This window comes from Panthera onca, chromosome B3 (assembly GCF_046562875.1).
Source record: "Panthera onca isolate mPanOnc1 chromosome B3, mPanOnc1 haplotype 2, whole genome shotgun sequence".
Taxonomy (NCBI): Eukaryota; Metazoa; Chordata; class Mammalia; order Carnivora; family Felidae; genus Panthera; species Panthera onca.
In genome coordinates, this window is record NC_138344.1 from 61,036,722 (window position 1) to 61,051,904 (window position 15,183).

The following is a 15,183-nucleotide window of genomic DNA, read 5'->3' on the forward strand; positions in this document are numbered from 1 at the left end:
TCAAGTGTTCAGCAAATATCAGCTCAAATCAAAATTAACAGTTAAGGATCTGGTGGCTGGTGGCAGCAGGTACCAAGGCACCTTCCCACACCTGCCCAAGGGTCCGGCATCCCGTCCCCATGGCCCCAGTGGAGGTGCTGTCAATGCCCTGCAAGTTCCCGCTGTACAGACCATGTCGGTAACCTTGAGAGGCCAAGGAACTCTTCAGAGCTCAGAGATATGTAGTTCCTGATCCCACCTTTGATCCCTTTCTTCCAGATTCATGTGCTCCCAGCTGCCCAATCAGGTCCTGAAGAGCATCAGCATCATCGACAGTCCCGGCATCCTGTCTGGGGAGAAGCAGCGCATCAGCCGAGGTCAGTGCCCACCCCTGTCCCAACCCTCCTCTGCTGCTGCTGAGGCTTGCTATCATGCCAGGGGAGGGTTTCTGTTTCTGTCAGATTCTGTCCACCCCACCCCACCCCCTCAACCAGGATGCCTCCAGCAGCCCTGGGAAGCTCAGGTGTCCAGAGCTGTAGGGCTCTGAGAAGCCACCAGGATGCATGGCATCAAAGGTTCTCATTTCAACTGAAAAACTTTCTGGTAATCTCTTCGTTCCTTTAAACACTGCCATTTGCCACTAGTGCCTACCTCGTGTAAATCTTCTCAGAGGGGACATGCATATCACTACTAACCATTCCCTTAGACATGGGAATAAAGGAGGTAGGTAGTCACAGCCAGGGAGAGAAGCCCTGCCCCTGTTCGTCCTCCCTTCCCTGTTGGCACATGGCCCGTGGCCTCTGTGGCACCCTTGTGATGAGTCAGCCATTATTGGTATCTGTGGAGCCAGACACTATGCTGCGTGCTGGGGATGCAGCAAAAACAGGTACGGTTAGTTTCTGCCCTCAAGGAGCTAATGTTCTAATGAGGAAGACAGATGTAAATCGAGTCGTCATAGGGAAACAGAAAATGAGACCTGAGGGGTGCCAGGGTGGCTCAGTCAGTTAAGTGTCTGACTTCAGCTCAGGTCATGATCTCTCAGTTCGTGAGTTCGAGCCCCGCACCCGGCTCACTGCTGTTAGTGTAGATCCCGCTTCAGATCCTTTGTCCCCCTCTCTCTTTGCCCCTCCTCTGCTTGTGCTCTCTCTATCTCAAAATAAATAAATAAACTTAAAAAAAAAAGAGAGAGAGAGAGAACTGGGATAAGTGCTCTGAGATGAGGGCCTTGTGTCGAGGGTGGAAGGGGACCTGGCCTGGCCTTGGGGTGTTGGGAAAGATGCCCCATGGAAGCAACATTTGAGCCAAGACCTGGAGGGTAAGTAGGAACTACCTAAGGGAGGCCTGCAGTGGGGAAGGAGAGACTAGAAGGTGTTCAGAGATGAACAGAGAGTAGAAAATGCTTGTGAAGGATGGTGAATTTGGGCTTCTTCAGCCATCTGAAAACAAGGCTGAGCCCTAACCTTGTCTAGCCCTGTGCACTGTGGTTAAATAGAATGGGCCTGCACTCTCCCCCGCCCTCCTGGAGAAGGGGCCATCAGGGGCGGCCCCGAGGACATAGCTTGCTCACAGTGAGGAGATGCCTGGCTGGGAGGGTGCTAGGTTGGATTCCCGCAGTCACAGAGGCAGGTCAGGTGCCCCTGGCCCTTGAAACAAAGTCTAGTCCTTCAAAGCTTTGCTAGGAGGGAAAAGACAGAGCAGATGAATTGCTGCTTCCACTTGTCCCTGATAACTCTTCACAACTCCTTGAATAGCAAGTCAGTAAAACTGTGTTTAGAAGTGCCAGGGTTGAGCGGTGACCCGTCTGGGGTCATGGCCTGGGGTTCTGGCTAGGCAGTGGACTCCCCCCGCCCTAATGAAGCAGAAGTACAGCTACGTAGGCTGCGGGGACACTCCCAGGAGCTAGAAAGCAAGGTTCCAAGATGGGTAAAGAAAGGCTCCCAAGGTCTGCAAGCCCTCCTTTCTCATGGCATTTCAGGAATGCTGACTTTGCAGCTTCCACGGACTCTCAGAGAGCTCGGGACCGCTTTGCTGGGCCTTCACCCATTCGGTCAGGGACTCCGTGGGCAATTAGGCCTCCCTGAGGCCTCCAAGTACCTTGCTTATAGAAAAACCCAGCATAATACTATTCTTTTCTCATAAATGTCTGTTAGTTATATTTTCTGTCATAAAGGTAATGTTTGTTATAAAGGATTCAAGCAATGAATAGGGACATACAAAATCTGTCACAATTGACCATTGTTACTGGTGTTCTCCAGCTCCTTAGAGACTTTTTCCTGTGCATATACGAACATATTATTTTTAACAGAAATGCGATTTCCAAGCACATTTTCTACCACTTGATTTTTTGCCGTAATGGTCTTTCACAAACATCATTCCATGCCAGTATGTCCAAATTACTTTATTCCTCTTAACAGCTGTTTCGTGTCCATCAAAGGGACATAACATGGTGTATTTAACCAATTTGTGGATCTTGTGATGGCTAATAATCTTTCACTGTTATAAATACTGCCACAGATAGACATCATTTTTGTACCTTTATGCCTCAATGCCAATAGATTTTTTTTTTTTTAAGAGCCAGTTTAGGACCACTCCTTTGGCACCATAAAAGTTGCTCTGCAGATAAAATGTTTTGTTTTAAAACGAAAATAAAGCAAACCCGTGTCCCGCAGCTTTTCTGAGCCATCCATGTTTTACTGCATCTACCACTTGGCCAATTCTAATCACCCACATTCTTTTGGGTTTCTTCTTTGCTGAGCAATTACAAGTGTCTTTCAGACTACAGATTCTTTATAGTAGTGTAGCGTGGGGTGATGCTTTCAGGATGCTTTGAAGACCAGTTCTTTTTAACACTTTATAGGAATCTGATTCATATCCTGGCCCAGTACTTCCTCACATCCTGTGCACAGAAATAGCACATACGGTTCCAAGCGGGCAGTGTTCAGGCGGACCCTGCCACCCTGACAGATACAGCAGCTGGTGGGGAAGGACCGAGAGCTGCAAACAATGACAGCGTTCTGCACTGTGGCTCAAGTTCCCAAGCTTGAGTACCAGACTGTGTTTGGGACAGTTGGTGGCTGGAGACAGTTTTAGCACATTAACTCCAAAGAGTCTATACTGCTTTAGAGCTGCTTTAGCTGACACTTTTGCAGACAGTGCTACATTCTGATTCAGACTCCTCCTGCTTCCATCCATCCAGCTTCATAAATCACACCACCACCTTCACTGGTCGCTTATGTCAACATTGGATGAGGTGGCAGATACAAATTGTGACCCCGCAGGACATTTGGAACATCTGCTATTGACTTTATTAGCGGGGCTTTGACTTCCTTACGGGTGTTTTGTCTGTAAAAGAGGAAAGGTAGCAGCTGCTGTGCCTTCTCCTTGTCCCTTGGTGCAGTTGATGAATTAACCCTCAACAAGCAGGTCCCACTTTAGGGGCTCAGTCATCTAACCCTCTGACTCTTGATTTCGGGTCAGGTCGTGATCGAGCCCTGCATCAGGCTCTGTGCTAAGCATGGAGCCTGCTTGGGATTCTCTTTCTCTCCCTCCACTCCTCTCCCTCACTCACACACACTCTTTCTTTCTCTGAAATTAAAAAGAAAAAAAAAAAAAGTCTCTTTAGGTGCATATCTGTAATAGCAGTGCGAGAACAGCCACCGTGTGCTGAGCTGTATGTCTGCACCAGGCTAATCCTGGGGGATTTGCTGTCTACATTAAACCTGCTCATACTCACACACTGACAGAAGCTCGGCCCTGGCCAAGTAAACCGCACGTGCCCTCACTCCCCTGGGAAAGCAGAGCCTTCCAACGATCACGAGAACTCTTTCCCCAGCTGCTAGGCAGATGGGTGACTGAGCTTGACATCTGGGGAGTGAACAGTAAACATTGTTGACAGGGTGCTACTTCTGGAGAATAGGCTCAGAGGATGGGTGCTTCAGGCAGTCGCCAAAAGCTGAAGATGTTGTGGGTCCACCCTCGAGCTGCAGGGCTCTGCAGCCCTGGCTGAGAGTGAGAGCACTCTGGGTAGGCGGTGCGGCTGCGGGGGAGGCGGTGAGGGGCCGGTGACTGCTGAGCACCCCCAGGAAGACGTGCTGACTGTACCACACCCAGAGATCTCCCCATCAGCATAGGAAAAGGCCGAGGGCAGATGGAGTGGTGAAGCATTGTGCTACCTTGCTGGGAGTCGAATGGGAAGGCAGGACTAGAACTGACAAGCTGGCCCCACATCATCATTGGCATCCTCCAGGAACCCCCACGGTGTTGCCCAGGCGTCCAGAGCTCTAGGGGCCAGATGGTCAGTGAGGGTGCAGCTCTAGGAAGGAATCCTGATGTGTTAGTGGTGATAGCAAAAATGGGGACTCTCAACACAGGGTTCAGTAATATAATCTCACCTCACCCACAGCTCCATTCTTCCTGGCTTATTCCTGTCTCCTGACATAACTCTGGTTCCCTTGTATCTGGTGCTGAGTAGAGGGAGAATTGTGATCAGAAGGAGGACATAGTGTTCATTCATGGCTCCTCTCTAAGCCAAAGTCATAGGTGACGGGAAGAAACACTCGACATTTCTACATGACTGTTCATATCTTGTGGTCTCAGGTTTGAGGCAAAACATGGCAGATCCACTCTTATGTCAGAAGTAACTTTTACCAAACAACAAGTGTTGGCGAGGATGTGGGGAAAAAGGAACCATCGTGCACTATTGGTGGGAAGGCAAACTGGCATACCCGCTGTGGAAAACAATTTGGAGATTCCTCAAAAAATTAAAAATAGAACTACCCTACAATCCAGTAATCACATTACTGGGTATTTACCCAAAAAACACAAAAACACCAATTCAAAGTGACACATGCATCCCTATGTTTATTGCAGCATTATCTACAATAGCTAGACTATGGAAGCGGCCCAAGTGTCCATCAATAGATGAATGGGTAAAGAAGATGTGGTGTGTATATATACCATGGAATATTATTCAGCCATAAAAAAGCATGAAATTTTGCCATTTACAGCAACATGGATAGAGCTAGAGAGGATAATGCTAAATGAAATAAGTCAGAGAAAGACAAATACCATATCTTATATGTGGAATTTAAGAAACAAATGAGTAAAAGAAAAAAGAGAGAGAGAGAGAGAAACCAAAAAATAGATTCTTAATTATAGAGAACAAACCATTGGTTCCCAAATGGGGGGATGGGTGAAATAGGCAATGAAGATTGAAAGAAAGAGAGAAAGGAAGACGGAGGGAGGAAGGGAAGACAGAAGGAAGGAAGGAAGGAAGGAAGGAAGGAAGGAAGGAAAGAAAGAAGGGAGGAAGAGAGGAAGGAAGAAAAGGAAGGAAGGGAGGGAAAGAGAAAGAGGAAGGAAGGAAGGAAGGAAGGAAGGAAGGAAGGAAGAGGTGACCTTTACCAACTAGAATGTGCCTCAGCCCATCCTTGTCCTCATCAGAATCTTAACACCGGCCCTAGAAATCAGATCACTGGACCCCTTGCCTCCCTGCTGGGTTTTCACAGTAAAACAAGAATGCACAGTCAACATTTGGGGGGAGTGTTACCTAAATCTGTTTGGAAGCTCTATAAATAAAACCCACCAGGATAATTGATTTTGAAACAATGTTTAGTATACTCCATATGGAAACCCATTATCCTTCAGATGTTCCTTGCTTTAATTATAGTTAGCAGAAAATCTTTAGGAACAAAGGATTGAGTTCCGTGACTAAACTGTAGCTTTCTTGGCTGACATAAAGAATATCCATCATGCATGGATAAAAATGTTCTGATATATTTATAATAATTTTATGCTAATCAAGTAATAGCTACCTAAAAGTCCTACAAGCTTTTCCTGATTCTTGTAGTCAATAAAAGAATGTTTCAATTCTCAAGATTTTCTAAATTATTTGCTTGAAAGGTATGAGTAAAATGTGAGTCGGGTCACTTTTAGGAAACATCTTTTGCCCCTCATGACAACATCCAGGTTTTTGACTTTATGTGATGAGAAAAGAGAGCACACTTACCCACACATCCTTATTTTCATTCCTACTCTCTTATTATTCTGGCTCCTGGCCTGTTTACTTTCCAAAATACTGTTTATTCATGCTGAACCTAAACATCATCTAGGACTTATTTCTAGACGTGGCATGAACACAAGTGTGTTCCCAACTCCTGGTACAAACCTCTGGGTTCTGGTTCTCATCATAATGTCCCGGTCTGACAAGGAGAACACTGTGAAAGAAACCTAATGGAGCACCTGGTGTACGTGCCCATCTATTTAGCATGTAAGCATGTGGAGGCTCTGTTTTGGCAGTGAATAATTACTCCTGTGATTTCCTGAAAGCATGAGGTTTTGTGATGCCTTCAACAGACTTCACTTTGGTAAACAAAAGTAACACAATTGTCCTCTTTTAACAATTTACATGACTCTAGGGGTGCCTGGAGGACCCTAGGGTGGCTCAGTCGGTTAAGCGTTGACTCTTGGTTTCAGCTTAGGTCATAATCTCATGGTCCATGAGTTTGAGCCCCGAATCGGGTTCTGTGCTGACAGTGTGGAGTCTGATTGGGATTTTCTCTGTCCCTTTCTCTCTGCCCCTCCCCTGCTCTCTCTTTCTGCCTCTCTCTCTCTCTCTCAAAAATGAATGAATGAATGAATGAATGAATGAATGAATTTTTTAAAAATTCTAAATAACTCTTAAAGAAAAAACTCTTGGTCTTAATTTTCCAACAAATCTATCTGTTCCTCCAGGAACAGCACCCTGTCAATGAAAAATCTGAGAGTATCTTCTTCTGATGTCTAAGTCCTTCACTGTATAAGCCTTTCTCTTTATAAGTCAACAAATACAACTGAGTAGATAGGAAAAAATAAAAAGGCAGAAAGTGTCCTGCTAGTAAACAATAAATTATGGTAGTACATTCAACAGAAGGACTCGAACTGTGCTTCAAATAACAGAACAATCACATTAGCTTCAAAAATCATTGATTGATGTTTTAGTATTTACATACAGACACCCTTAAGTCCTCTTGATTTTAGCAACATAAAGGAAGGCCCTCAAGATTAAAAAAGGCATCTGAAGACATATGACAGGATATGTGAATAAGCAGTTTCAAGGGTCTGACAACTCAGCAAAAGCTCCCAAAACATAATATCACAAAAGAACCGACAGACCCAGGGAAAGGGGATGTGCAAATCCAACCTGGAATTAATTAATAAAAGTGCAGGAAAAATAGCAAAGGTACAAACAAACTGTAATCAAGAGCGTACAGACACTCCTATTTAACAGGCCTTTGGAAGTTGGAAGACAAAAAGCCAGATTTTGAAGGTGGCCCAAGAAAGGAGAGAGAATATTTAGGGCTGCCTGATAAAAATGACTTCCTCTCTCAGGCTTAGGGACCCACAGGGCCCAGGGGGACAACAGACACATACACAAGAGGAAGGAGTCTTTTCCCTAAAAGAATGAGATATAGCTCAGGAGCATCCCAGCTTTTCTGCAACACCAGAGACTGCGGTGACATGACCTCACTGGACATGTGGCCCTCATAGGTGCTATTCCTGTCCCCAACTCCCCACCCCATGATTGATATAGGGCTTCTTGATTTTTTGTTTTGTTTCTTGGGGTTTGGGTCTAACCACAGTTCATGCTCTCTTAGGTCCTCTCCTTGTCCACTGTGGCTCCTCCCAGCTTCAGGGCATTCCCAGGCTTCATCAGCATGTCCTTGGACCTTCACCCTTGGATCTAGAAGTTGGGCAGAGAGGGCTCAAGAAAGAGCAAGCTTTGAGGCACACCAATAGAGACTGCCCACTAGATTGACAGCAGTTCATTAAGGAACAAGTTCCTCTGAGATGTATTAAGCTCTTATGTGCCGTGAACCAAGCTAGGAACTGAGAGCATAAGGGTGAACAAGGTACGCCCCTGCCTGGAGTGGCTGCTGCCTAGTGTGGTCAGCCAGCCAGTCACTGATGCACCAGATTGTCACCTCAATACACTTACTACCCATTCAACCAACAGCAGGACAAAAAATGGACATGGTCACTGCCCTTATGGAATTTAAATTCTGATGGGAGGGTCTGATAAGATCAGCAGGTGGGTGAATGAATAAATCATTGTAAATAGTCATGAGGTACAGGAAGGAAACAGATGAGACACCAAGTTCAACAATAGGGGCTGAGGTAGAGCTGCCCTACTCTCCAAGCTGACTGTGGCTGAAAGCTCAGAGGAAACCTGTCTTCCGAGTGGGGTGGGGCAAGGTTTTACAAGTTTGGTCTGACCACATTGTCTATTCAGATATGTCCCACCTGATATATAAGGAATATATAATATAATAGATATTCAGCTGTCAGATATTTACACATGGATTTCAGTTCCTGAATATTCATGTTTTGTTTTATTTTATTTTATTTTATTTTATTTTATTTTATTTTATTTTATTTTATTTTATTTTTTTCCCTGAGGTCTCTTCTGTTGCCTACATCAACCAGTCTGTAAACCCAGAATCAAACAAATCACTTTCCTGGGTCCAGTCAAGGGACTGAAGTCCTGAATGTAGTATAGTGGGAAGCATGGACAATCGAAATGGACTCCCTGGGTCTAGTTCGGCTCAGCCATGTACACCACTTGCATGGCCTCGGGGAAGTTGTGAGTCTCTCTGTAAAAGGAGGGTAACAGTACTTCATGCATCATGTTGTTGTAATTGAGTTAATACATAGAAAGCAGAAAACGATGCCCCACCTAGCACACAGTAAGTGCTCAATACATGTTAGCTGTTATTACTTGCATCATATTATTGCATTATTGTTGTTGTTACTGTTGAAGGCCAAGGAGTTTTCAAAGGCTGAGTTTAATCAGCCTTTATATTGGTTTATATTGGTTTCTCACCTCTTGAAGTCTTCTGTCTCATAGAGTAGGACAAATTTTTGTCAAGTTATCTGAAATGTAGAGTTTGCTGTTTGGGGACTGAATATTCTATTTTTAGATAAGTGTTCCTACCTTTTTCCCCACAAACCTTGGTTATTTTATTGATGGTTACCGTTTAAATTTTGAAACCATATGTCCCTCTAGCCATAGAGAATAGATAGCACTTTAATTGATTGTCCAGTTTAAAAAATATTAGATGAAAGAGATTTTTTTTATTTTTTTAAAGTTTATTTATTTATTTGGAGAGAGTGATAGAGAGCATGTGTGAGTGGGAAGAGGCAGAGAGAGAGAGAGAGGGAGAGAGAGAGAATCCCAAACAGGCTCCGTGCTGTCAGCATGGAGCCCAACATAGGGCTCAATCTCACCAACTGTGAGATCAGGAACTGAGTTGAAATCAAGAGTTGCATGTTTAACCGACTGAGCCACTCAAGCACCCCTGATGAAAGAAAATTTTAAAATAAGAGACTTTTTTTTTTGTTTTTGTGTGTGTGTGTGTGTGTGTGTGTGTGTGTGTGTGTGTGATCTTTTTGATATTTTTTTTATTTTAAAAGAAGTGATGGTATAAAAAGTGATGGGTAACTTTAGGGGCATGCTAGAGATATTCATTCAACACACATTTATACAGATTATACACGAGGTGCTAAGCACTGTCCTGGATGCCAGGATTCAAAATGAGTTAGACACAGGCCTTGGCCCAGATACTCATACTCATTTGGGGTGGATGGACCTGCAAAGAAACCACTCTGATCCTGTGTGTTACAGGAGTTCTGGTAAAGAAGTTCAATGAGTAGGGGACCCCACCACCCCCCCAGTGGGTAGTGGACGGTAGGTAGTCAGTGAAGCTGCTAAGAGAAAGGATACTTCTTCTCCCTCTTCCTTTGTGTTTTTTTTTTTTTCTTTTGCATTTTCTCTCTCTTTTTTAACAAGTAGTGGTTTTTTTATATATTTAAATATTTTTAAATATTTCTTATATATGTTTTTAATGTATATTTTTATAGTTTTTTTATATATTTAAAAAGTTGTGCAACCATCCCCACAACCAATTTTAGAATGGTTCCATCACCTCAAAAAGAACTCATTGTACTCATTAGCAATCACTATCAATTCTCCCCCACCCCCTAGACCCTGGCAACCACTAATCTACTTCCTGTCTCTATGGATTTGCCTATTCTGGACATGTCATATAAATGGAATCAAACAATATGTAGCCTTTGTATCTGGCTTTTTTCACTTAGCACAGTGTGTTCAGGGTTCATCCATGTTGTAATGGGTATTAGTATTTCATTCCTTTTTTATGGTCGAGTAGCATTTCCTTGTATGGCTCTGTGACATTTTATGAATTTATCAATTGATGGACATTTGGGTTGTTTCCACTTTTCTGGCCATTTTGAATAATGCAGCTATGATTATTCATGTACGAGTTCTTGTGAAAACATACATTTTCAATTCTCTCGGGTATATACCTAAGAGCAGAATTTTTGGGTCATATGGTAACTCAATGTTTTGAGGAATGGCTCAGTTTTCCAAAAAGGCTGCATCATTTTACATTCCCACCAGCACAATATAAGCATTCCAGTTTCTCTCCATCCTCATCAACACTGTTGTTTTGATTAGAACCATCCCAGTAGGTATGAAGTGGTATTTCATTGTGGTTTCAATTTGCATTTCTCTGATGGCTAATGATATTGAACATCTTCTCATGTGCTTTTTTAGCCATTTGTAGATCTTCTTTGAAGAAATGTATATGTAGATTCTTTGCTCATTTTTGATGGATTGTTTGTCTTTTTATTGTTGAGTTTTAATATTCTTTATGTATCCTCTCTACTAGTCAAATATTGATTTGAGAATATTTTGTCTCATGTCCTGGGTTGTCTTTTCACTGTCTTTATGGTATCATCTGAAGCACAAAATTTTTTCATTTTAATGAAAGCTAATTTATCTGTTTTGATTTTTGTCACTTTGCCTAACCCAAGCTCATGAAAATTTAATCCTATATTTTTTCTAAGAGATTCATAGTGCTAGCACTTACATTTAGGTCATTGGTCCATATTAAGTTAATTTTTATTTATGGTGTGAGGTTGGGGTCCACCTTGATTATTTTGCATGTGTGTATCCAGTTGTCCCAGCACCGTTTGTTAAAAAGACAATACTTTCCCCCATTGAATTGTCATGGCACCCGCGTTGAAAATCAGTTGGTTGTAAGGCACCTGGGTGGCTCAGTCAGTTAAGCATCTGACTCTTGATTTAGGCTCAGGTCATGATCTCATGAGATTGAGCCCCACGTCATGTTCTATACTGGGCATGGAACTTACTTAAGATTCTCTCTCTCCCTCTACTGCTCGTGCTCACTCTCTCTCTATCTTAAAAAAAAAAAAAAAAAAAAAAAAAGGACAAATCAGTTGGCTAGACCTATGGTTTATTTCTGCTCTCTCAATTCTATTTCATTGATCTATATGTATCTAACCTTATGAGACAGCACTTCTTGATCAGAGCTTCCAGGTAAGTCAGTTAGTTCATCAGCCAGCAAGTTCAGGGCCTTATGAGATAGGGTATGGACACAATGAGATGATGGAGTGAAGCTTTTACCACAGCACCTGTCTGGTTCATAGTCAAGAGAAAGGTAACCATGGCTGCCCTTCCTTACTATTGTTACCCTCTCCCACGCAGCAGAAAGGGTGTGTGCAAGAACAGGGGAAGATGTGTGAGCCGAGGTCCTTTCGTGGAACATGAGTTGTGCATGTGGCTGGAATATGGGCGTGTGGTGAGTGGGCACGTGTGACAGGAGAGACTGGGTTTTGTCCTGAAGGCCGCACGAAACACTGAGGAGTGTGAGGTAAAGGGGTGATATGTTAAAGAATTCCGTAGAAGAGAACCTATGCCCTCATGAAGCCATTTTTATATTTAGAGCTTGAGCTCAATGACTTGTTTCAGAGCTTTGTTTGAATTTGGCAGCAAAAAAAAGTGTCCATCCCCAGGGAATGGGGCTGACCACCGATGATTTGTTGGCAGATCCTGTTTTCTGGCCAGTGCTAAGGCCAGTTGGGGTGTGAGGTCTTGGACATCACTCGTTTCTTGGGCCTCCAACAGGAAATCCTGGTTCCTTTTTGTTTCGGGGAAGTTTGCTGACAAATGCATTCATGGCTCCTTTTCCGCCGCTGCCACAGGAAATTCCACACCACAAGTGTTGCTGCTTCTGTCCCTAATGGGAGCCCGTCATCACTGTGACTCAGAATGGCATTTACCAAGCCCTGGTAACTATTTTTAGTTTTTATGAATATTTTAAATGCACACTGGATCGCGAAGAACGACTGCTTCTACCAAAACTTCAAACCTACCTGGACTTTGAAATGAAAAACAACTTTTTTTGGTGGAGAGAAGGTCACTTATCTTACTATCCTGTAGAGAGCAACTCATGATCATCAAACCTTTCATAGACATTGGGATACAGAGGTTAATCAGAGAAAAGGTTTGCTCCTTACTCCTTTAAGTAATAATAATAATAGCTAATACTTACACAGTGCATTGTAAATTGCTTTCCATATAATATTAACTCATTTGCTCCTCACGAAAGCTCTATGAGGTAGGAACTGTTATCATATTTCATAGGAGAGAAGACTGAAGCACAAAGAGGTAAACGGCTTTCCAGAAGGGTGGTAGCTTGTCTCAAAAGAAGCCTCATCCTCCCACCACCCCCACCACCGTGAACTGTACCTCCACATATTCATGCCCTCATGTAGTCTCCTCCCCTTGAATCTAGGATGGCCTTCGGACTCACTCTTTGAGGAGAATTCAGCAAGAGTGATGCTTCATGACCCCACATCTAACTCAGAAGTCCTGAAAGTTCCAGCTGGATCTATGTGCAGCCAACTGACATCTAAAAAGTCTAACCACCCCAAAACCACCATACTGTGAGGGAAGTCCAGACTAGTCACATGGAGAGGCCAGGAGGCTCAGGCCGCCTCTAGCCTAGCTGAGGTGTGAGGGAAGAAGCCATCAAGGACAACTAGCTCAGGTGAGCCTTCAGATGGTTCCAGCCCCAACTACCATCTGACTATCACCTCATGACACTCCTCAATCTAGAACCACCCAGCTGAGCCCAGTCAGCCCTCAGACCTGAGAAAGTAATAAGTTGTTGTTTAAGCCACTAAGTTTTTTTTAAGTTAGTTTATTTTGAGAGACAGAGACAGCACAAGTGAGAGAGAGAATCCCAACCAGGCTCTGCACTGCCAGCACAGAGCCAGATGCGGGGCCTGAACTCATGAAACTGTGAGATCACTACCTGAGCTGAAACCAAGAGTCAGATGCTTAACTGACTGAGCCACCCAGGCAACCCCTACGCCACTTAGTTTTAAGGTGACTAATAATCAAAACAGCTAGTAAGTGGCTGAGTGGGATTCAAACCAGACAGCCTCGTTCCAGAGTGTGTGCTTTTAACCACAGGAGACAAAGACACAAACCAGGAGAACATCTCTCTCAATCTCTCTCTGTCTCTCTCTCACACAAGCACACAAACACACGCACAAGAAGGCAGCACTGGGGAAGGATACCAGATGGGGCATGTTTTTGTCATTGATGCACTCCCCCTACAAACGCCAAACCTCCTAGGTTTTTTTACCTTCAGCGATTTTTGATGGTAGTCTTTGGGAGACCCCGTACACACTGCCCTGCATTCTCATTCAAAGGATAGTAGAAAGGGAAAGAGGTTTCCTTATATTGAATGTCTGCCGCGCACCAAACTCTGCTGGGTTCCTCCTGGTCCATTTCTCCTTTTTCTTTTTTTTTTTTTAATATTTGTTTATTTTTGAAGGAGAGAGAGACAGAGCATGATCAGGGGAGGTGGCAGAGAGAGAGGGAGACACAGAATCCAAACCGGGCTCCAGGCTCCGAGCTGTCTGCACAGAACCCGACGCAAGGCTCCAGCTCACGAGTCATGAGATCATGACCTGAGCTGAAGTCGGATGCTCAACCGACTGAGCCACCCCATCTCCTGGTCCATTTCTTAAGCACATACTATGTGTCAGGTATCAGGCACTTTTAATAGAATAAGATAGACCCTGTCACACCTTCCTGCAGTCTACACCAGGGAGGGCGATGGATGAGCAGAAATACAAAACAAATGCAAGCTCAAACAAAGACTTGAAGAAAGTAATTGCTGAGTGCCACAGCAGGGGTGATCCTACTTTAGATGGGGAGTCAGGGGAGGTGTCTCTGAGGAGGTAGCATTCAGGCTAAGACCTAAAGAGTAAAAGGACTAGCCTGGCAGGGAGTTGGAGGAAGGGCATTGTAGGCAAAGGCCAAGGGTAGGGAAGACCTGACAGGTCCAGGGAAGGCTAGAGGCTCGTTAAGTAGCCAGGAAGTGGTGGGCATTGAGGTCAGGGGGGTGCCCACTGGGGTGAGCTGTTGGCCTGAGGGAAGCACATGAATTTTATTCTGAAAGAAATCAGAAGCCATTGAGGGATGAACTTTTTTAACCTTTTCTTGATTACCTAGAATTATTGCTCTGAGCGTCCAGGAGTTCTTGTACTGAGCAGTAACAGAACCAGCCCTGGGTCTGCCACTCCACTCCTTTGGGTTTGTTTGGTTGCTTGGTTTTCTCTTCCCTGGTTGTCATGGTCATTTCTTCTTCTGTGGGACCCGTCCTAAGGGCGCCATCTCTCCATCCCCCTTCTGCCCTGGAGCTGATGAGTCCGAATGATGCGATGAAGCCCTCCTGCTGGGATACTCAGGCTCCAGGGAACTTGTTAACAGGCTACTTCTGGCCTCAGCACAAACAACATGGGGGAGTGTGCAGTGGAGCTTGGAAAGCAGCCTGTCCAGGAGTTCTGCTGCAGACAGATCCCCACTTTAGGAATCCGGGGTGGTGCTGAGTCTGCCCTTTCCTGTGTGCTCTGCCGCCCCCAAGCCAAGTGAAAGAAGAAATGATTACAAAGTTGGGAAACCTACCAAAATGGACTTGAGTTGTGCCCCACATTTGTGTTTCAGTGTGAACGCTGCCCTCTCGGAGGCCAGGATGGAGGATAGGGTAGGGGTGGGGTCCTTGGATGGGGTGGGGGCAGCTCAGCACTCAGCTGGGCTCTGTAACTAACCAACATCCTCCCAGGCGAGGGCTTTGAAAGGAAGCGGAAGTAACTGCCCGCCCCACCGTGGTCCCTGGGCGACCCGGTGACTGCTGTTGCATTAGCCTCTTGGGCACCTGACAGGGAGTCCTGGGCTGACACTGCTGTCCTCTGCCTGTGCCTTCACTCCATGTAGGAGCACCCCCAACATCTCTAGACTTCTTTGAAAGTTAGGAGTTTTAGGAACCT

At 44.6% G+C, this 15,183-nt stretch overlaps 1 protein-coding gene across 1 annotated transcript in view; it reads left to right on the top strand.

Annotated features, from left to right (window-relative positions):
* EHD4 (EH domain containing 4) overlaps positions 1–15,183 on the top strand; it is an 87,764-nt gene that overhangs the window by 30,872 nt on the left and 41,709 nt on the right. Inside the window, exon 3 of the mRNA XM_060618854.3 lies at positions 259–356. Coding sequence (XP_060474837.1) covers positions 259–356 — 98 coding nt within the window. The remainder of the gene's footprint in view (positions 1–258; positions 357–15,183) is intronic.